The 25,049-nt window shown below is 35.1% G+C and overlaps 1 protein-coding gene across 3 annotated transcripts in view; it reads right to left on the bottom strand.

The window, feature by feature from the left end:
• Positions 1 to 25,049, bottom strand: part of CTNNA3 (catenin alpha 3) — a 2,038,107-nt gene that overhangs the window by 665,390 nt on the left and 1,347,668 nt on the right. For all 3 annotated transcript variants that reach the window (XM_074296610.1, XM_074296611.1, XM_074296612.1), the window contains one exon: positions 19,099 to 19,255. In XM_074296610.1, coding sequence (XP_074152711.1) covers positions 19,099 to 19,255 — 157 coding nt within the window. The remainder of the gene's footprint in view (positions 1 to 19,098; positions 19,256 to 25,049) is intronic.

Raw genomic sequence — 25,049 nt, 5'->3', positions numbered from 1 at the left:
ATTCTCCTAAAAAAGAATGAATTGCTATAGAGCTATTAAAGTTCAAATATCTTTATGTATACACACAAAAACATTTCTATGCCCTTTCATATTGTCATGCATGTTTATTAACAATCATTATTAATAATTATGGCATGAGCATGGCTGGAAGCCTTTGAGTTCATGTCATTCTACTACACTATTTTAGGGGAAAAAAAGGCCCCAAAACAGTGACTGTAAGGAATGAAATTGCTTTGAGAGATACTCTCAATCTAGAGTTCTTTCTACTTACATGGTAAGAGTTTTGTAAATGATTGTTGAATTTCTTCAGGCCCACTCATATGAAAGAGTGTTCTAAATCACTACTGATCAGAGAAATGCAAATTAAGACAACTCTGAGATACCACTACAACCTGTCAGATTGGCTAAGATGACAGGAACAAATAACGATGAATGTTGGAGGGGATGTGGGAAAACTGGGACACTAATACATTGTTGGTAGAGTTGTGAAAGAATCCAACCATTCTGGAGAGCAATTTGGAACTATGCCCAAAAAGTTGTCAAACTGTGCTTACCCTTTCATCCAGCATTGCTGCTATTGGGTTTATATCTCAAAGAAATATTAAAGAGGGGAAAGGGACCTGTATGTGCCAAAATGTTTGTGGCAGCTCTTTTTGTTGTAGCTAGAAACTGGAAGATGAATGGATGTCCATCAATTGGAGAATGGTTGGGTAAATTATGGTATATGAAGGTTATGGAATATTATTGCTCTGTAAGAAATGACCAGCAGGAGGAATACAGAGAGGCTTGGAGAGACTTACATCAACTCATGCTGTGTGAAATGAATAGAACCAGAAGATCGCTGTACACTTCAGTGCTATATGAGGATGTATTCTGATGGAAGTGGATATCTTCAACATAAAAAAGATCCAACTCACTTCCAGTTGATCAATGATGGACAGAAACAACTACACCCAGAGAAGGAACACTGGGAAGTGAATGTAAATTGTTAGCACTACTGTCTATCTAATCAGGTTACTTATACCTTCAGAATCTAATACTTAACGTGCAACAAGAAAATGGGATTTACACATATGTTGTATCTAGGTTATACTGTAACACATGTAAAATATATGGGATTGCCTGTCATCTAGGGGAGGGAGTAGAAGGAGAGAGGGGAAATTTTGGAGAAATTAATACAAGGGATAATGTTATAAAAAAATTACTCATGCATATGTACTGTCAAAAATTTTTATAATTATAAAATAAAAAAAAATTTAAAAAAAGAACTAAAAAAAAAAAAAAAAGAATTTCTTCAGGCCCTTGGTACATACTATGATCACCTTCTAGTACATTTATGGGTAGATATCCAAAAAAGGCATTCAGAATGGATCATTTTGATAGGTTATTATCCACATCCAAAGGAGGAAAACCTAAGGCATTCAGATCATAAATAAACTTAATAATGGACTTTAGTAGTCATTCAATTGACAAACATTTATTAAACACTTTCTATGTGCCACACACTGTGTGCTAAGCACTGAGGATACAAAAAGAGGCAAATAGTAGACTCTGCCCTCAATGAGCTTACAATCTAGTGGAAAATGAAATTCGAGTGAATGGGAAATCTTCAAGCAGTTGCTGATTTCCTGTGATCTCCATACTATTGAGGTAAAATAAACATTTATTTTGCATGGAATAACAGAAATTTTAATCCAACCTCACATTTGGCCTGCCCAGAGTATCATTTCTACCCCAAATCTAAATTACATTAACAGACATTAATATAGATAGCTTAGATATAATTCAGAAACCCTTCAAATAAAATTGAAATGATAAACTTCAGTCACATTTTCAGTTCAGAGACTTTGCTAATATCTTTGCTTGTTGGAACATGGAAAGTTCATTAATCTTTAATATCTCCTAAGTGAATAGCTGCTTCAAGTTAATGTAAGGCTTAACTTGGAATCATAGAATTGTAGATTTATAGGATCTCATTTCAGAGCTAGAAATGCCCTTAAATACCATCTAGTCCAAATCCTTCATTTTGAAGATGGGGAAACTGAGGCACGAAGAGGTGGTGTCATACTAGGAGTGATAGTGCAAATGACAGAGATAGAATTTGAACCTACATTTTCCTGATTCCATCCCCAAAATTCTTGCAGGTGGTATTAGGCCCTCACCAATCATATCTCAGCATTAAAATAATATTTCTGTATTCATCCTATAAGAATATTATTGGTAAAGATCTTTGTGAACTTTTAAATAATCTTATGCTCATCTTTCCAATTACAAATGCATGGCTAAATTTGCTTTTTGGAAAAAATATGTCAATTTTTTTTTGTTTAAATGACAGGCTTCTGAAAATTCTTTATTCCTCAGTGTGAATATAAATTCTTTGAAGGCAGGAACTATTGTCTTTGTACTCTATACTAAGCTCCAGTGCTTGGCACATAGTAGGAGCTAAATAAATATGTGTTAGCTTATCGACTGCTGGTATTGGTGTTCCTTCAATAAAGAAAGTCAGATGCTATCTACTTTGCAATAGCATATTTCATCGGTGTCAAAATCAAATAGAAAAGGTAATTAATAGACTTACTCTCAAACAATAGCATTATCTATGCCGAACTGCATTTTTATCTACTTTATTAAACAGTTTTCTAATACATTTTAATCTAGTTCTCTCTCTTTGGTCTATAGAATATATTTAATAGAGAATTTCTAGGGTATGGCCTGAGGCCAGAGATTTGTCCAAGCTTACCTACTATGTGCCAGGAGCTGTTTCAGATATTGAAGATACAAACACAAAAGTATTAAATTATTCTTACTTATAAGAAGTCTACACTCCATTAGGGGAAATTACTAGGTAGGTAGACAGATAGATACATAGATATAGAGGAATAGACAGATTCATAGACAGAAAGATGCATATAGACCCAGAGAGACATAAATCATAAATATGGAGTGAATTAGTACAAACATGTTCAGTAGTTAAATGCAAGTGATTATACAAAAATAATGCTTTACCCAAGGGAATATTCTTACAAATATACATGTATGTGTGTTTTCATGTGTGATGTGTACATATATTCACATATAACATCATATATCATGTCTCTAAACATACACATTTATATTGCTATGTTATGCATAAATATTTTTTTCATATGTATACATATGACATTTTTTCTAATAGAATGTAATAAACTATATAGTTCTTCAGGTCAGATACTATTTCCCTTTTCTTAGTTCACACAGAATCTCCCACAATGTCTGGCAAAGCTTAGGTGCTAAAAACATGCTTGTTAAGTAGATTTGAATTCAGTCCAAAAAAAAGAAAAAAAGAAAAAGGAATTGGATTCATGTTTGACCCTTTACTGCTTTAAAATCCTGGTTAAATGTCTCAATTCTAATGAATTTTGTCACAGTCAAGAGAGGAAAACCCAATTATGGCTTTCCCAAAGATCCCATTCATAATCTTTGCTTTGCAGTTCTCTGCATCCTGCACCTATTGCTCATTCAAATGAGCTTGTCTTCAATGAACTTGCCCATTAGTACATTCAGCACGGTGTGATAAATACCAACTCAGAAGCCTAAGCTTCAGCCCCACAAGTTCAATTCAACAGTAATTCAAATCTGACTCACCAGAAGAACAGTAATGGATGACTTTGGGGAGGGCTGTTCAATCACACCCGAGTGAATGCTTTTCCCTTGTCTGCCCAGGACTTATGTAAATCTTGGATTTTTTTTTTTTTTTTTTGCAGCCCCCATCAAGTACAGGGAACGGCACAGCTTTTTCAGGGAAACTTCACCATCCTTCAGAATACCTGAATGTCTTAGGATTCTTGGCTTCCTTTTAAGCTCAATTCAGAATTCATTTTTTTTTTCCTGGAAGTTTTTCCTAAGCCTTAGTTTCTTGGGTTCAAGCAACTCCTTCTCCCTTTTCCTCCCCCTCTGCCTCTTTTTGCTTCTCTTTCTTCCTTTCCCCCTCTCTCCTTCTGTCGCCTCTCCCTCTCCCTTTCTCTCTTCTCTCCCTGTCTCCTTTTCCCTTTCTCTCTCTCTTCCTCTCCTTCTTCTCCTCCCTCTCTCTCTTTCCCTCTTCCTCTTCCTCCCTCCTCTGCCCCTCCTGCCATCCTTCCATTCTTCCCCATCTCTCTCCCTACTGAATTAAATCATCAATATCTATATCAAGTTTTATATATATATATATATATGTACATAGATAAGATATGTACATATGTACATATATGTGCAACTGGGTATGATGTAGGCATCTGTATCTGTGTATGTGTGGGTATTTAGGCATGTTTATGTATTTGAATTAGCACTCCCTTTAAATTCTTACCTGGCTAGGAATATGGCTACTTTCTGGGGATTATTTCAAGGAAGTCTCATTTCATTCTCTCTAACTGTATTTTCCAGACCTAGCACAGTACTTGGCACATAACAGTTGCTCAATCTATGCATGATTAGAAAGAAAAGAAAGGAGAGGACAAGGAAAGGGAAGGTAAGGAGAGCAAGGAAGGGGGAGAAGGAGAGAAAGGGAAAGAAGGGAAACAGAAGAAAGAGAAGAATGATAGTCAGAAGGAGAATCCTGATTGAATGAGTTATGCTCATTATCATTTATAGTTCTCATATTTGTGTGTGTAAAACAATGTTTACCTATTTAGATAGCTTGGTAAAACTGTGTTATATTTGTCCTTAGGCTACAAAAGAATCCTTTAAGCATACTGGGTTTGTTGTGGGGGCTTTTTTGGGAGAGGGATGGCACTTAATCACAAGAGACATTGTCATATTGGATAGTATTATGGAGAAAAGGAAGAAAAGAAGGAAGCAGAGGAGAAGAATGAGAAGAAGAAAAAGGAGGAGGAGGAGGAGGGGGAGGAATAGGAAGTACAAGAAAAACAAAAAGATGAACAAGAACAAGAATAAGAACAAGAACAAGAACAAGAATAAGAACAAGAACAAAAACAAAAAGAAGCACAAGAACAAGAAAACAAAAATGGTAATTGAAATCATTTGGATGATTATAAATATATCCAGGGAAAGTAGGAGAGAAAGGAGAATATTCACTTCAATAAATTTCTAGAAGAAGCCAGGCCAGAGAAGAACTAATGTGAGGTACAACTACTTCAGAGAAGAAATACCTCTGATAGGATCTTTTTTGATGTCTTTATATCAGTTCAATTGTTTCTCTTCCCTTAAGCAAAATGAAAGTGCTCTAAACTCTTTCTAAATTTGGGTTTCCTTGGGAAGAGCTTTGATGACCCTGTTCTATTTAGGATTTTGATGATGTCTACATGCACCATGGGAAAGGAATTTAGAAAGGAATCATTCCCGTGGTCATTATTTTTGTTGGATCTTTGGGCTTTAGCTTCAATAAAGTTACTATTGCTATAAACCTAGTCAGCTTTTGACTATTTGGACCCATTAGTCATATGTATGACCAGATTAAGGATGCTAAATATAGTTTTAGTCTCAATATCCCAGGATAATTGTCAGATTCTACCTAGATGGCAGTGTTGAGATTACACCTTCTGGTCAGTAAAATGTCTCAGCTGCAAAATATCATCAATGGGTGAGCAGGGTAAACTTGAACATGAAGAGGTTTGGATTGACCTAAGGAAACTTTCTTTTAAGTTTTCAATTTTTAATTAATTAATTTATTCATTCATTCATGCATCCATTTATTTGTTTTTGGGCTAAGGCAACTTAAGAGGAAGCTAGCTGCTTGGTTGGACAAAGTCAGTAGTCAGAAAGACTTAAATTCAAATCCAACTTCACACACTTATTAGATGTAAGACTCTGGGCAAGTCATTTAATTTTATCTCAGTTTCCTCATGTGTAAAATGAACTAGAAAAGGAAATGGCAAACCACTCATCCTCCCCCCCCCCTCCAAGATAACTCCAAATGGGTTCATGAAGATCTCCATAGGACTGAACAACAATAAAGAAAACTGAAATCTTGGTTGTGTGCTGTACCACTAATTTGATCTATCATCTTGCATACAATCAGTCTTCTTGGGTTTCAGTTTATAGGGAAAAAATGTTCAAGTCAATTTCCTCATTTGAGCCTCAAAAAAACAAATCTGGTAGAAAAGAAGGGTCAGCCTGAATATTAAGAAACTTTTTTCTTTGTTAAAAAGCATGTAATTATTCTTACATCTCAATAGTCAAATTCAAACCCTTCTATTTAATAACAATGGACAGAAATGCTTTAAAGTTTCCAAACCACTTATGTACATTTGTGCTTCACAGCCACACTGTAAGATTGGCATTGAATATATTATCATCCATTTTCTTCAAATATAGGAAATAAGGCTCAAATGTATTAAATTATTTTCCTTGTGTTCATAGAGCTAATATGTGTCAGGAAACACTGGAACTCATATCTCCTAAATGCTAAGTACAGAACTCTACCTCATCAATCAACATACACTTAAATAATTCTATATGCTTCCTATCCACAATGATTCTGAGAGACTAGAGATGTTATTGCAAAAGGTTCCCATAAAAAAAGAAAAGAAAAAGAAAAAGAAAAAGAAAAAGAAAAGAAAGAAAGAAAGAAAGAAAGAAAGAAAGAAAGAAAGAAAGAAAGAAAGAAAGAAAGAAAGAAAGAAAGAAAGAAAGAAAGAAAGAAAGAAAGAAAGAAAGAAAGAAAGAAAGAAAGAAAGAAAGAAAGAAAGAAAGAAAAAGGGGGGCATACTTGAGAGTCAGTAATTATGCAATGGAAGTAGTATTTATTTCATTGGAGTCACAAGACCTGAGCTCTAATTCTGTTTCTGCCATTTACCATCTATGACACCATCTACGAACAAGACATTTCTTATCTCTGGGATATTGTTCACGTCTTAAAATAAGGGATCAAACTAGACAACCTTGATATCTCTTCTGCTTCTATAGACTTGATTCTCTAATCTACTCCAACCAGTTCTTTTCGGATGACTAAGGACACAGCTCAGAAGCTGCATGGCAGCTTCAATACTCCCAGTGCAGTCAGACTAGATTAAAAAAGAATTAGGAAATATTTAACAAAATGAACAGAAATATAATGGGATAAAGATAATGTTAATATGTGGTTTTCTAATATATACATCGCCCATAGAGATCCTTATATATGCTTGAGTTTTACATTACAGACATAGGATTTTAAAGCTTTCAGAGTATTTTGTATACATTTTATTTTATTCTCCCCACAATTATGTGAGGTAGAAATGATGTATTGCAAACCTCCTTTTACAGAGGAAGAAATAAATGTTCAGGCAGGGAGAATTTAGTGTCACACCTAACCTGTGTTCAAATTCAACTTCTGACATTTTTAACTGTGATATGGAGAAGTTATTTATCCTGTCTGGAATCAGTTTCCTCATTTGTAAAATGAAAAGATTGGACCAAATTTCCTATTATGCTTTCCCTCCCCTTAATAGTATTTTATTTCCTATGATAGTCTAGATTTAATTCCTAAGACACCCAATCTAACACAATAACCAAATTTATGAAAAAGGTGAACAAGGGTCATTCATTGGGCATCCATAGTTAGCCTAATATTAAGTACTCCCCTTTCTTCTGAACATTATAAGCCTTAAACCCCTTATCTGAATTTGCCTGGAAACTGCTGGAACTCTGTCTTCCCAGAAATCAGCTGGAGTCAGGATCACTAAACGTCTTTATTCTTGATCTTTTATAGTCAAGGCCAGGGGGTTAGGCCTACTAACAACCTCACACATACCTTCCTCCCTCAAATGCCCAGAGAGACTGACCCCACGTCTGCTTCTCAATTCCCCTTCCTCCTCCTACTCCTCCCACATATGTCACTTCCCCCTCTTTGTCCCACCAATCAAGTCAGCACAGAACAGCTGGGGAGGGTCAACCTTCAAATAAGTTAATAGGGAACTGTCCAATTGGCAATTAGTCTCACGTGCTTCATTATCCAAGTGCATTGCTCAGTTCTAGCTCTTTATAGGAAACTTGTCCTTCTATCAAAGTTTTTGGGGCCTAATTCCTAATTTTTCACCTGCTATTGAATCCATGGGCAAAGGGTACATTCCCAGTTGTGAGGATGGAATCATCAACTTCTCATGAGGCCATCATGTCTGAACCCAATGTGCTTATAGAGGCCGCAGCCCGGGATCCTTAAATCCTTAAATTATTTTCTCAAAAAAAATATGGTTCCTTTAAGGATTTTCATCTCTGCAAATTTACTTTCTTTTTTTATACTTGCTAAATGGTTTCTTTGAATTTGTGATCAATATACTATTTTCATTACCTACATCTAATTGTTTTTCACCTTTCCAATTAGTAAAAAAAATATGTGAACAATAATATTGTTTTATTTGTACATTTCAAACTTAACATTCCAACTAAAATATTAAAAACAACTTAAAAATAAAATTGTGTGCTAATGTTTTGTATTATTAAAAAGTGTTATATATTTTTAACTGACCTATATGCCTACTTTCCCATTTTTATGCAAATAAAATACATATTTTAAGGACATCTTTGGGTAGGGGGCAGGAGGTTTTCAAAATTGGGCATCATTTTAAGAGGCCTTTGCAAATCTTCCTTCCCACCCCCACATCACCATTTCTGCCTCTCCTGTAAAATTATCTTTCATCTATTCTGTATATATGTGGCATGTACATAATTATTTAACTGTTGTTGTCCCCATTGTGATGTGAGCTCACTGAGATCAAAGACGCACTGGAGAAGAGTACATCTTTAAAATCACATACTGATAGATTTGGGTAATACATGTTCCCACGTTACTGTTTTATTTTTGACTATTAAAGTTTTTCTTTATTTTACGGAACAAAACATTATATTAAAGATTCTCTTCTAATTATCTCTGATGCATATATGAAAGCTTGTTTAAAAGGTATGACAGTAGAAATAGCTTGTTTTAGGACCTTTGATCACTAGTATTAGGAGAGTTAGAACAGAAACATAACCATTTGCCGAAGGTGTGTGCCATTTTGCTTGAGGATTGGTTATAGAGTAACGAAATTTTAATTACAATGAGTAAGTTTTAGTTATAGTGACCCTTGAAGACCATCTAACAAAACTCAGAGAAGGATAAAATCTATATCAATGAAGGATATACACAAACAGATAAAAGATGTATGAAGTATTGGAGGGCCATTCTTTCTTTGGCATATTTGAGTATTTCATGTGTTTCTTTAAACTGTATAAGATATATAGATACAGGCTTTGCATATTGTAGCTGTGCAGTAATTTTTTTTAGTCCTATCTACCTCTTCATGATTCATTTAGGATTTTCTTGGCAAAGAGACTTGATTGGTTTGTCATTTCCTTCTTTAGCTCCTTTTGTAGATGAGGAAACTAACCCAAAGTACATTAAGTGACTTGGCCAGGATCACAAAGCTAGTAAGTGTTTGAGGCCAGATTTGAACTTAACAAAGATGAATCATTTGATAAATAAATAAATAAATATATATATATATATATATATATATATATATATATATATATATATATATATATATATATATACACATACACACACATATATATATGCATATATATATATATATACATACACACACATATATATGCATATATATATATATATACATACACACACACATATATATATATATATGCATATATATTCTTTTTAATAGGCTTATTAGAAAAATACCCATAAAATCTTGGTACTAAGTATTAAGTCCACATATAACATCTTTAAAATAAAAAGTCTAACTGAAAATTTAAGGGAGGTATAATTATTTCTAGGGAAAAAATAATGGATTAGGTGGCAACATTTATGATAAACCTTTAAGGTTGAATAGGATTCTGATTGTTAGTGTTGTTATGGGGACAGGGAGGTGGAGGAAATATTCAGTCAAAGTGAAGCTCAAAGAAAATGAAGTCAAAAGTGGATAACTCATCTATTTCAGCTGAAACCAAAGAGTGTATGTGTGGGAAATAAAGTGGGGTCCATTGTAGGAAGCCTTGAATGTCCCATTTAGTATCTCCATAACACCTAACCCTGCCCAACCCCCCTGCACACATATACACACGGGTACACAAAATTATAAATGCCTCATGTTCAGGTACCATAGCATAGAAATGGCCCTAGGTCTTTTCAAAAGGGGAAAGTATCTTAGACATTATCCAGTGTCATCTCTTTTGTATTTCCCAGAAGGTATAACAATGTTTGGCCCACACAGATGCTCAAATAGTCAGTAAGTGATTAAAGCAGTCTTTTCTTTCATGTACTCTGGAAATCTGTTTCAAACTTCAGAGGGGAAGAGAGAAGGGAGACCTACTTTTTGAATTCTATTATCATGATAGTTTGTATTCACTCTGACACTCAATTAGAGACAGGTCCTATTTTGTGCTTGAAAGAAAATTGTGGGAAAAATTACTTTGCTTTTTAGTGATTGTACTTCATAATAGAAATATTTTTTCAAAAATGCTTTTCCCCCTTTTCCAAAGAAGCCTATTTGATCAACAATCCAATCGTTTTTAAGAGTGATTTGTTTGAATAATATCTTAACATTTTGATCTTGTGAAATTTGTGCATTCATTAGATTACAATAATAACGTATAAGAGTGTATAAAAAGGTTAAGGGAACCATATTGAAGCAGATAAACTATGTGGCCTTGAATAAATCTCTAGAACTGAATTTCTGGCCAAGTGAAGAGGCTGAGCCAGAGAAGAATTAAAGTTCTTGTTTGTTTGTTTTTGTTTTTGTTTTCCCTAACAGTAACTATGAAAATCAAAAACAAATCAACAATTTATGGTGACATCTCTGTCCACTTTTGATGGAAGGTCTCTTCTTAAAAGTTGCCCTTTTCTTATACTTGATGGCTTTAAGCTACCTTTTTCAGAAATCCTATATACCAAAGTTTCTTAAATTGTGCATCACAGCCACATATGAGACTATGTAATTGAATGTGGGACTCAAGAAATTATGATGCATTATCAGTAAATATTTGATTTGTATACCTGTTTTGTAAACCTACATACCAAAATTGCATAAAAATTGCTCAGGTGGAAGGGAATCACAAGTAGAAAAAGGCTGAAGAAATCCTGCTATATATTATACCAGAAATTGCCATGGCTCCTGTGTGCAGAGCTAAGGGCTCTCTATTTAATCTTTACCTTTCTTCACCTGTGCCATCAGAGATGAGAACCCAATCAGACATGTCTGATCCAACTGGACATTCAGGAACCCTAAAACATCTGGATTTGCATCTGTACTATTGGGATAATGTTAAGTAGATGTTAATGTCCTGAAGGCACCTTGTATAATAAAGAAGCTGAACATAGAGAGTTTGATGTAAGCAGAATATGGCAGATTGTAGAATAATCCCTGTAGACCTGAGAGGGTCTTTAGAAACCATCTAATCTAAACACCTTACTTCGCTGATGATGAAAGAGTAGAACAGAGAAATGAGGTGTTTTTACATATAGATAGGGAGAGAAAGAGTCAGAATTTAAATCTGAATTCTGTTATTCTAAATCTAGTTTCTCTCTGCTGCTTCCTAAGCCCTATAATGGCCTAGTACAGATCCATCACTGACCATCCTTTCTCCTCTTGGTGTGACTTCCATCAGATGGAAGTTTCTATGAAACTCCCTTAGGGGTCTCAAGTTAGACCTAGATCTTTTCTTCCTGAGCTAAAACAAACTCTAATGAAGACCAACTGGGTTAAGCATTACATAATATATGGTTATTTTTATGAAAACTGGCCAAAGCTGCCAAATTCTTGTTATAGACCATTAGAATCTTGTTATGAGATTATTTTTTCTTTGAGTTGAGTCTTACCTGGTAAATATCAAGAGACAAATCACCATGTTTTGATAAAGCATTCAAGAAATCTTCAACATAGGGTCATGGAACAGCTAAAACCACATCTAAGTTTGTCTGATTAAGGCAAGGTCAGAGAATGCAGGAGAAAATTGCCTTAAAATTTGGGTCTCAAAAGTTTTAGATTTGGGGGCAGCTAGGAGGCACAGTGGATAGAGCAGCAGCCCTGAAGTCAGGAGGACCAGAGTTCAAACATGTCCTCAGACACTTAACACTTCCTAGCTATGTGACCCTGTGGAAGTCACTTAACCCCAATTGCCTCAACAACAACAAAAAAAAAAGTTTTAGATTTTTGAAAAACATCTACTTAATGAAGACCTTTCATGAGTGACACACCAGAGTAAAGATCTCAGAGTAATCATGATAATGCTCCCTCAAAAGTTCATTCCTTTAATTCCTAACATCCCATCATCTCCTTCCCTATTCTACTTCATCTACCACAGAATGATCACACTCAGGATTTCCCAATTTCCTGAATGCACTCAGTTTTCTTCATGTCCTAGAACTCCAGTTCTCTGGATGCCTCACTTCTAAAACTATTCTTCACCCTCAGTAGGATGATCCATCCCTCTACTCTTAAAAACTTTTTTCAGTCCACTGACACCTTTCTGACTAAACTTTCCTGTTTCTCAATACTGACCCAGTAGTTAAGCAACCTATTCTATTCAGCATTTTACTCTTGGGTTCTTTGCCATCTTGTCCTATGCTACTCATTATTGGACACATCTCAGCCCTGGATTGCCTTCCACCAATATCTCTGTTCACATGATGCTAAACATAGTTAATTGGTTGACCATAAACTCAAGTCATTTAATTCTCTTGCTAAAGAAATACAATCCTTTTATTCTTCCCTAAATGATAAACTAGATCATTCCTCTTAATATTGTCAAAAGCCTCTAATTTTTTGAATGAAGAAATTACATTTTACTTTCTCAAAAAAAAATGGAAATCACTCACCATAAATTCTTTCTTCTCCCTTTCTCTTCATGTCAAAGCCTGTTAACCTCATAATTTGTTTTCTGCCTCATTTCCTCAACTATTAATAAGAAGGTGGTGCTTCATGACAAAACTAATCCTTCTGCAAATGACACAACTCCTATTTCTTTCTCTCTCTCTTCTCTTTTTTCTCTATCTGTCTCCGTGTATGTATATTCTGTCTATCTGTCGATCTCTGTTTTTGTCACTATCTCTGTCTGTATGTCTGTCTCTCCATCTCTGTCTTTCTAACCATCTGTGTCTCTGTCTGTCTCTCTCTTCCTCACTCTCTTCCTCTATCCCCTTTTCTTCTTCTTCCTTCCCTCCATTTGTTCTCTCCTCTCTCAGATAATAGGCATCTTACATTGTTCAAATATAGTCAGGGTTCTAAAGGTTGATATTGGATTGCTAGATAATCACTTTCATAAAATATATTAGTCATTTAGAAGACATTCAATATATAAATGAGTAACTAAGAGTATAGATTTCAGAAATTGTGTCAGGCTGGACCAGTGGAGAGCTTAGGAAAAGGATAATGGATGGAGCTTCTTATATTACATCATGCAGGTGGCCACGTGGTTTGTTCACCTGACTCCAGCCTCACTGGCCATTGTGTACAAAGGCAAGCATTCAAAAATTCAATCAATGTGTCAGATTTTACTGTATATAATTTTTTGTTGGTTTGGTTTGGTTGAGCTGGGTGGATATTACTGAGGTTACTTTGATGTGTTGTTTTTCCTATAAGCATCTCCACATTGATTTCAGTCATTCATCACTAAAATTGTCCACAGAGACCTTCACATTCAGAGAATTGCCCCGTGACTTTATGTTACACTTTGGCTTTTCTTTAACCCTGGGCAAGTCATTTGTACTTTTAGGGCCTTTTTCCCATAGTTTTCAGAGACAAACACACACATACATAAAGAGACAATGACAAAGACAGAGAGAGATAGAGATACAGAAAAAGACAGAGACAGACAGACAGACACACACACATACACACACACACACACACACACACAGAGAGAGAGAGAGAGAGAGAGAGAGAGAGAGAGAGAGAGAGAGAGACAGAGAGAGAGAGACAGAGACAGAGACAGAGATACAGAGAGAAGAAAGAGAGAACGATGTATCAGTGATATATCAACTGATATACCGAATGCAGGGAATATTAGAAAAGCATTTATTAATGCAATCTGGAATGTTTTCTCTTTAAGAAAACAAGGAGTCTATCCTCAAGATTTGGTTGGTCTGAGGGATCAAAAAGAACAACTTTCTGAGATTTGGTAGAATTCCCATTTTCCTGGAGTTAGTCTTTGTAATCCAAAACTGCTGCTCTGACAAAGGATAGTTTTGTGATTAGTCATTATTAAAAAAATATATATATATTTTAAAGTTGTGTTCTGCATATACTGTATTCCATAATTTTCTTATTTTATGAGTATTCCACTGGGTTCTAAATCACAGCCTAAATCACTGCCTGTCCTGAGAACAGGGGGCTAGGCTAAAAGGTTGGCTTTACAGAAAATGTCAAGCTCTAGAGAATCTAATCTTACTCTCATATCTTATTAACCACTAAACTCCAGAGCTCTTTGGAAAAATGTCTTCTGAACACTTAGCCTATTTAATTAGCAGTGTTCTTGGATAATGGCCTATTTATTGGCTCTCCAGATGATAAAACTATTACAAATTGTCAACAGTTTACGCACAGTTTCTGATCTTCATGGCACAAAGAGTCATTGGTTTGCATTAGAAGACCTAGGTTCAAATACTAGCTTTACCACTTACTATTTATGTGAATTCTGTAAAGTCCTTTGAACTTCACTAAACCTTAATTTATTTGTTATTATAAATAGGGCTTTGTCAAAAATAATGGTACCTTCAAAACCATATGCTCATCACTCTATTTTACACATAAGAAATCATGCTTAGAGAAACAAAGTGATTTGCCTAAGTGGTAATTTCAGGATTTGAACCAGGTCATAGTTGAACTCAGAGGTCCTTTCTATTTCTAAACATATGATCCATGGTACTAAGTTTCTGAAAATGAGGAGACTCTACTAATTTGTCTTTAAATCTAACATCTACGATTTTCATGAAAGGATTGTTTCCATTGATAAGTTTATATGTAGAAATAAAATATTTTAAAATGAACACCACCAAAAGATCACTCAAGTTAACTAGATATGACATGACTAACCACCGCAAGGGACATTCACTTCTTTCCTCCCTCCTCCTACTCCTCACCTCAGACCCACACTCTACTTAATTAGCTTGACTGCCCATACCACATGGATGAGATGGGAATCACTAGCTCCTTTTCTTCACATAAAATGAAGAGCCACTAGACTTTATAATCCATCCTGCCTCAATTCCCTACAGTTCATCAGGCATTGCAATGTAACTGTAAGAACCCCTGTTCTTTGCCATTTCTCTTTCTTTGTATCACCCTTAAGAATTCTGGGCCATTCATTTCTAAAATATATAGAGAATTGTCCCAAACTTATAAGAATATAGGCCATTTCCCAATTGATAAATGATCAAAGGATATGAACAGGCAATTTGCAGATGAAGAAATTAAAACAGTTTCTAGTCATGTAAAAAATGTTCTAAATCACTATTGATTAACATAACTCTGAGGTACTACCACACACCTCTCAGATTGGCTAAGATGACAGCAAAAGATCATGATGAATGTTGGAGGGGAGATAGGAAAACTGGGACACTAATGCATTGTTGGTACAGTTGGGAAATGATCCAACCATTCTGAATAGCATTTGGAACTATGCCCAAAGCACTATAAAACTGTACATCTTCTTTGATCCAGCAGTTTAACTACTGGATCTGTATCCCAAAAAGATGATAAAGGAGGTAAAAGGACCAATATGTGTAAAAATGTTTGCAGCAGCACTTTTTTGCAGTGGCAAGGAACTGGAAATTGAGTGCATGCCCATCAGTTGGGGAATAGCTGAATAAGTTATAACATAAATGTAATGTAACATTATTGTTTTATAAGAAATGACAAGCAGGCTAATTTCAGAAAAGCCTGGATTTACACAAACTGAAACTAAGTGAACAGAGTTAAAATAACTTTTCACACAAGCAACAAGAAGATTATGTGATGATCAACTGTGATGGACTCAACTCTTTTCAACAATGAGGTGATTCAGAGCAATTCTAATAGACTTGTGATGGAAAGTCATCTGCATCTAGAGAAAGAACTATGGACACTGAATGTGGATCAAAGCATAGTATTTTCACCTTTTTATTGTTGTTTGCTTGTTTTTTTTCCTTGTGTTTTTCCTCATTCTCATATATATATACATATACATATATATGTATATATATGTATATATATATATATATTTTGTGTGTGTGTGTGTGTGCAGCATGAAGAAGATAGAAACATATTTAGAAGAATTGCAATCTTTAATCTATATAGGATTATTTGTTGTCTAGGGAAAGGGGAGAGGGGAAATGGAGAAAAATTTGGACACAAGGTTTTATAAATGTGAATGTTGAAAACTATCTTTGCATGAATTTGAAAAAAATAAAATATCATTAAAAAGTAAATAAAAAGATTTCTGGACCTTTATAACTCATTATAATTAAATTTTCTTTCATGTATTATTTCTTCCAATTACAATATAAGATTTTGAGAGCAAGATTGTGTCTTTATTTGCATTTATGTTCCTTGCTCTTAGCACAGTTCTCAGCACAAAATTAATATGTTTTCCCCTATTTATTTACTCATAATCTCCATTTTGATCATTTTACACTATGAGAGAACTAAGAATAGAATATAAATTTAAACTTCTGAATCCTTTAATGAAGTTCCAGTAGCTAAAGAACAGGTTAGAAAAGATAACTTTATGAGATATGAATATATGGGAAGAAAACCTTTGAACAATAAGATCAGAGATGAAGAGCTTTAAGGGACTTCAGAAGCTATCTAGTTCATATTGCCCTGATTTTGCATTTTACAATTAGATTTTAAGACATGTACTCAACCTCACATGAACAATGAATGATGGAGGAGGTACTTAAACATATGTCTTCTGAATCCAAATTCAGTGTCTTTTCATGCTACTAGACACAGAGTTGAATCTTAAAATGCCTCTAATTCAGAATGGGTAATAGATATCAGATGAGATTAGATGGATTTCTTCAAATGAATAGGCTTTGGTACAAATGGCCAGAAAAAAAAAGATGGCTAAAAGTTGTAGCAGGGGAGATGTTAGACTGATACAAAGAAGGGCTTCATGAGAATGAAAGAGTGTAAAGCAGAGTAAGGTACCTTTGGAAAGAGTGAGTTCTTATCACATGGAAGTCATCAAACTGGAACAAAACAGCCATTTGACAGGGATTCCTGTTTTGGAAACAACTGGACTTGATGATTTCCTAGCTGCTTTCCTCTCAGATTATAAATCTGTAGATGGACTTTAGACCAAACAAGGTGTGTGGGTTTTTAACCCAAAGATTTTATCATTTTGAAAAATAAAAAAGACTTCTACAAACTTTTCATTTAAAAAGGTTTACATTCATAAGAACATTTCCTCCTGTCTTGATTTGAAATTGAGACTAGCAATTTTCTTACAAAAGATAGAAATTTGTTCCATGTATACACACACACACACACACACACACACACTTATACATATTTATACACAGTTTTTTCTTCTTCCTCAGGGTGGGTAACAAACCCAGCATGCACAGTGACACAGTCATATTTTTAGACATAGATACAAGTTTCAGAAACTGTAAAATGTACAAAAAAGAAAAGTACTGATTATTTGCATTTTAAAAATAAACAGCAAGTATTTCTGCTCTTCAAGGAGTCAATAAAATGTCCCTGGTGAGGAGTTGAAAGGTAACTATAAAATATTCATAACCTGAAAGTATCCTTAAGATAGAGGGGGAAGAAAGGAAAGGCACAGAGCCAACATCCTCCAAGATGTCTGTCTCTCCTTCCTATTCTAACATTAATTAAAACCTAAGTTTTCTGATGTTTTAAAAATCATTTTATTATGTGGCTTAACTGGAGTGATTTCATGATCCCTGGAGATGCCTAGCCAATTTGTGATGAGTGGTTGATTATTTCTGCTCAAATGGAATTTTAAAGTAACTTCAATTATTCTATTTAGATTTGTACAACCACTTCTTGGATTTATTAGACAAATGTTGCCCTCAAATACCTACAAGTGCATTGAGGACCATATTAGATACGAGACTCAGGGAAGGAAGTCTTCACTGAAATAAATGAAGGAGCTGGAAGAAGAAATATGCAATGTATTTTCTTTCTTTAACAACAATTAATATTTATATATGCCTACTATGGGTCAGGTACTGTGCTGAGCACTTTATAATTATCTCATTTGACTTCAAACCACCCTGCTAAATAAGTGATGTTGTTATATCCATTTTACAGAGGAGGAAAAAAGAAGCAAATAGAGGTTAAGTGATTTTCCCAGAATCACACAGCTAGTAAGCATCTGATACTGCTTCTGAATTCAGATCTTGTTTATTACTAGACCAGTGCTCTATCCACTGTAATCTAGCTGCCTCTCTGAGTTCTAGCCTTTTAAAATTTCCTTCCCTAGTTGTTATTGCCTCCTCCCTTCAGACATCATTTTTCTATATATTTTTGTTTAATTCCCTATTGTTTCTGTTGTTTTTTTCCTTTAATCACTATGAAATCTCTTTGAGAGAAGTGTATTTGTATCCTGCCCCTTGCCTAGCTCGTGTTGAGCTAGTAATGGTCTAGATTATGCATTATTGGCACATTCTATATTGCAATGTTCCTGCATTTACTGGATTGAAATAAAACGGCCCCTAGCCTTCATAGTTCTTTTTTTGGATAACTTTTAACTTCTTTTTCAGAAGTAAATTCATCAAGATCAATAATTCTCAGTTATTAGAGTTGATTGAGATAGAATATTTTCACTTATAGAATATAGCTTCTTGATTTTAGGCACTTCTTTTCCCCCTTTTCAATTCCCAGGATCTAGCACAATTGCTTATAAATAACAAATGCTTAATAAATGTTTATTGAAATGAATGCAATCAAATAACATAGGTGAATTATCCTTTGAAACCTAAAATTTAGAAAAATGAAAGCTGTTAATAGAACGGATAATCCTTCACTTCATCACTGAAGCCATGGTCACTCCCTGAAACAGGGGCCACTTGCCTTCCAACATCATTTTAATTAACTATTGTTTCATATGAAAAAAGCAATTTTCCTCCATCATTATTTATTGAGAAAATGAATTCATTCTTTAAGATGTAAGATTAAGAAATCAACAACCTACCAGAGACAGCAAGGAAGTCATCAATGCTTGTGATGTCATCTACTGCTTCAGTGAGGACGTGGATGTGGTTTTCCCACAGACGCTTATACATGTCCATATTGGATTTTACCGCCTGGCTTTTGGGTCGGGCAGTGAGAGCTAGAGCTGCATTGATAACCTGGAGAATGAAAAAGGAGACACATCTTTACTATGTGGAATAACTACTGATAGCTAAAAGAGGCCTGGGATTGCATCCTTCAATATAGAAGAAATCATTATATTTGGAGATACAGTCATAATGGATTACACTAAACATTGCTCTACAGTGGGATCTTTGAGATTTTGTACATTGTACATAGTCCAAGCACTAAGAACTATGGTAGACACAAAAGTGAGCAAAACAACTTTGCCATCATGGAAATCTGAGGACCTAAATATGTACACTTATGTTCAGGTAATATGTGAGAATTATAGTATTTTGAAAACTACTAAAAGAGTTGAAACAGAGGGGCAGCTAGGTGGTATAGTGAATAGAACACAAGCCCTGACTTCAGGAGGACCTGAGTTCAATTCAGGTCTCAGACACTTAACATTTCCTCACTGTGTGATCCTGGGTAAGTCACTTAACCCCAATTGCCTCAAGAATAAAAAAAAATAATTGAAATAGAAATGTTTACTTAAAGCCTATGTAAAGAGTGATGGATGGAAGACAGTCAGACCTGGATTCAAATCATGGTTTTTATACTTACTAGTTATGTGAGCACACACAAAACATTTAACCAATCTTGACCTTAGTTTCATTATCTGTTAAGTGGGCTTAACAATATTGACAACACTGAAGCTGGAAATTAGCACTTGGTTACAAACTGTATACAATTATTAAATAACAGGTCTTGAATTTGAATGGAGATCTTCTGACTCCATATTCAGTGTTCATTGTGCCATATTATATAATCGTTTTTTCTTTTCTTTTTTTTTCCCTTGAGGATGGGGTTAAGTGACTTGCCTAGGGTCACACAGCTAGGAAGTGTTAAGTGTCTGAGACCAGATTTGAACTCTGGTGCTCCTGAATTCAGGGCTGGTGCTCTATCCACTGCTCCACCTAGCTACCCCAATAATCATTTTTCAAAGATGGTTCTGAACCAACTGACCTAGAAGACTAAGGGAATTATTTCATTAACTGACAAAGGATGGACAATATGCAGTGTTGATTGAAAACAGAGGGGCAAATAATATGGCGAGCAAGGTTTTTCCCTAGAGTGATGAAACTTTATAAACCCTTTCACAGGAAGTAATCACAGATTGCATTTAGTATCAATTACAATTAGCATATTGGTATAAAATACAAAAAAAGCCAGACCATAAGGGAACTCTCCTTTGATATTCCAAATGACTTTGTGGCTATGAATGGGAATTGTTTCTGCTTGGCCCTAAATTAGATTATTAGATTTTAATTTCTGACAGAGAGAGAGAGAGAGAGAGAGAGAGAGAGAGAGAGAGAGAGAGAGAGAGAGAGAGAGAGAGAGAGAGAGAAAGAAAGAAGAAGAAAAACAAGAAGAAGAAGAGAGAAAGAAAAAAGAAAGAAAGAATAAAAGAAAAAGAAAGGGAAGGAAAGAAGGAAAGAAAGAAGGAAGGAAGAAATAATTCTATTACAAAATAAACAGCACTATTCACCTTATTAGCATGGTCCTTGAAAATGAACTGGCCCATAAAGAGGAACCAGTTTTAAAAGAACACATTTTTAATTTGAAGTTCTCTTAGGAGACAATGAAAGCTAGAAGCGATGTCATGCTATGAAAGTCAACATATATACTAAATAAAAAGTAGTCTTTGTCTTGGTGTCTAGGGCTAAACAAAAATCAAAAAATATGCACATACATATACAACACACACACACACACACACACACACACACACACACACACACATGCACTCACTCAACTCACTAAAACAAAAAACTTCCTTCTAAACATCTAAATCCCAAATGCAAGGCTGGGAGATTTCCAGAAAATTTTCCACAATAATAACAGTCATTGTAGAAGGTAGAACTCTGGAGAAGTATCCTTGAAACAAGGTGTTAACTCAGTGGAATTGATGAGATGATGGTTCTCTAATTCACATATATACTTAGTCCTTAGTATGGTGATATAATGGTTCTCTAGTTCACACATAATCAATATGTAAATTACAAACATGTAATTGTAATAGAGTATTTAAGAGCTGAGAGGACTGGAAATGAGACATTCCATCTTTGGCCATCCTCCTGGTGGCTCTCTTGCCTCCTACACTAAGATCAAGACTGGGTCAGACTATAACAGACACATTCTGTGAAGGAGACAGACTATGAGAATAAAGACTTTAGACTCTATGCTTGACTATCCTCCTGGTGACTATCCTGCTGAGACCAAGTCCCATCCAGAGGACCTCCAGAAAGCTAGCCTAAACATTACAATTCACCAATAGAATTATTGTAGAATCTTATAGGATATTTCCCCAAGGGAAGGTAAAAAGGCCAAGGACTTGGGAAATAACCTACTTCTGTACTCATGCCTTCCAATCCAATATCCATAACAATTGTTCTCATTCTATCCAGCACCATTCAAATGGCCAGATATCAGTCCCCATGTGAATCGCCACTTAATTTATCACACATTTTTGCTCCATCTTATAATCAAAGGAGATGACTATCACAACCCAGAAGTCCATTCTCTGGGAGGAGGAGTCAAGATTCATTCCAACTTCCACCTTTGTGCTGGATGGAGACATTGGGAGGACAAGAGGCTGAAGCTGCCAGAGACAAAGGATTAGCAACAAGAGCTCTTGGAACCAAGGAGAGAGATAGGCTTCTATTAAAGCTAACTGGGCCCCAGGAAAAGAGACAAGAATTAAAAGGAACAATAAAGAATTTGGATTTTAACTCCTGGCTGCATTTGGGAAACGAAGGCTGCTTCCAGAAGCTCCTCAAGAAACCTGCCCCCAGAAAACATTATAATTTAGAGAAGAGAACATTACAATCAGGCTAGATGAAGACTCATTGTTGAAGGGGGCAGAAAAGGAGAGATCTTAGACACAGAAAGAAAACCATGATAATGGTAAGCTAGGCAAACAAAAAGAGAAGGGGAAATATGTGTGTGTGGATGTGTGGGTGTGTGGGTGTGTGGGTGTGTGCCTGTTTATATGTATTTGTATATATACATACACATATATACACTTGCATATATAAAACATATATACATGCATATATACATACGCACATAATCAGACTATAAGGCAGTATTGCATAGTGCATAGAGAGGTGGTTTTGTGATTCAATAGACTAGAAGTCAAGTCTTGCTTTTAACATATGCAGAGCTATGTGATCCTGGACAAATAACTTAAACTCAGTGTGTCAGGTAAGTATCCAAAATTATAAACTCACCCAACAAATATTGATCTGCACTGGCTTACAAGAATGTTTTCTCATCGGGAGTTCCATTTTACTGATGAAATCCCATATCCACCTCACCCCCCTCCCCTTACAAAAAAATCCAGTGAAAAATTCTACAGAGGTATCAAGGTTCACCAGAAGTGACAAAAGGGCATTGGTTTTCTCCATTCCATAGTAAAAGAACTTAAAAAGGAATTCTTTCTTTGCATTAATTTAAGGGATGTGCTCAGCTCTACAATTTATTGGAAGCAGTAGAAGCTAGGAACTAGAAGCAGAAAAATATTATTTTAATATTCTATTCCTTTTTTACAAGAGAGGAAGACATTAAACTTTAAGGAAATTAGGACCAACTTCACAAGCAAATGCTTTGCCACACGCCTTGTCTCTTTGGCTTTGGATGTTTATTAACCTATTAACTTATGCTGTAAACATGTGCACTCTGAGATAGTTCTGATCCCTGGGGCTTCCCTGATACTGCTATGGGGCAGTCATGAGGACAAGGACTTGAGGAAAAATGGTATTGGCAAAGCAAAGCTTGTTTTTCAAATACTGGTAAGGAATACTCAGTGGGGAAATGTATCAGAGGGAGATGGGGCTGCTTACATTTTCTTAGAAAATTGTCAGTCCTTTCACTGATTTAATTTACCTGACACAAATGACGTTATAGGATGAGAAGAATAGTTCTTTTTCTTTTCTGCTCTGCTGTTTAGTCAAAACCTAAAAATCAAGCTCTGTTTATGAAATGAGGTAACATACTACAGGTCTAGAACAAAATCTAGTGCTGGATTTTGGCCTTATTTTTTTCTATTGCATGTTTGAGAGGAAAAAGTGTGTCCATACATATAGACACACATGTGCCTATATATGTGTGTGTGTGTATATGTGAATCTAGGTACCTGTGGATACACATATATGTACATATATAAATATATATATATACATGTGAGCATATACATATATACACATGCATATACACTCATATATATATATTCATATATGTAAATAGGGCAACTAGGTGGCATAGTAAATAGTAGAAGGCCCAGTCTGGAGTCAAGAGTACCCAGGTTCAAAACATATACTAACTGTGTGATCATAGGCAAATAACTTAACCTTTTTTTTCTCTCAATTTTTCCATCTGTAAAATGAGTCAGAGCAATCTTTACAAAAACAATAAAAACAAATGGGGTCACAAAAAATCAAACACAAGTAATGAACTAAACAACCCCACATATACACTCGGTATACATGTTTGTTTCCTTTAAATAAAACTAAACATAAATATGATCCAAGAATATTGAAGTGGTTATAATATTATTCAACTACAGAAATCAAGGGGCAGCTAGATGGTACAGTGGATAGGTCACTGGCCCTCAAGATGGAAGGATCTGAGGTCAAATGTGATCTCAGACACTTACTATCTGTATGACCCTGAATAAGTCACTTAATCCCAATTGCCTCAAAAAATAAAAAAGTAAAATACAAGAACAGTTTGTAGAATCCCCCTGAACCTCTCCAGTTATTAGCAATCCTATTAAGACCCATTTAAAGCTGATATTTCTTCAATACCTTCAAAGACTTACTGAACTCAGTTCATCATCACAAATCACTTAGGCTTCTTTTATAGACTAAAATCCCCTCCTTCCTTTTCCTTTCTTCTCCTGCTCCCTCTTAGGTCACATGCTTTTAATTAAAAGTAGAAGTGGAATTTCAAAATCCCATTCTTCTTGTGCAGCAAAATAACTATGTACATGTATACATATATTGTATTTAACATATATTTTAACATATTTAACATGTATTGGTCAACCTGCCATCTGGGGGAGAGGGTGGGGGGAAGGAGGGGAAAAATTGGAACAAAAGATTTTGTAATTGTCCTTCTAAATTCAAGGCTGGTGCTCTATCCACTGCACCACCTCACTGCCCCCCTGATTTTGTAAGTGTAAATGCTGAAAAATTACCCATGCATATATCTTGCAAATAAAAAGCTATAATAAAAAAAAATAAAAAATAAAAAAAAATAAAAGTAGCAGTGGATTACAATCAAGGAGAAACCTGAGGTCAAATACACTTTCACAAATTTACTAGCTGTATGATCCTGGAAAAGTCATTTCATTTCTGTTAGTATCTGTTAGAATGCAAATTCTGTTAGTATTACAATTCTCAATTGTAAAATGAGAATAATAATATCGTATCATAAATAGTATCTTTCTATAAGGATAAAATGAGATGACATTTGCAAAGCTCTTAGCATGGTGTTTGGCACACAGTTGACACTATATAAATATTAACTATTACATCTTCGTTCATGCCATCTATAATCATCCATACAAAGGCAGACTTAACGATTCAGGAGGCTAAGTGCTATGTGCTATTTCAACTTTCCATCTCATCCACCCTTTGTTATAGGCTCCATTTATGTTAATTCTGCACAAGTGAGATAATCAATTATTTGAATTAATAGCTCAAAATTTTATAGAACTTTGAACTTGGCAAAATATTTTGCAAATATCTCCTTTGAGCCTGTAAAAAATCCAGGAGGTGGGGT

This window comes from Sminthopsis crassicaudata, chromosome 2 (assembly GCF_048593235.1).
Source record: "Sminthopsis crassicaudata isolate SCR6 chromosome 2, ASM4859323v1, whole genome shotgun sequence".
NCBI lineage: Eukaryota > Metazoa > Chordata > Mammalia > Dasyuromorphia > Dasyuridae > Sminthopsis > Sminthopsis crassicaudata.
This window is presented reverse-complemented; position numbering and strand designations above follow the sequence as displayed.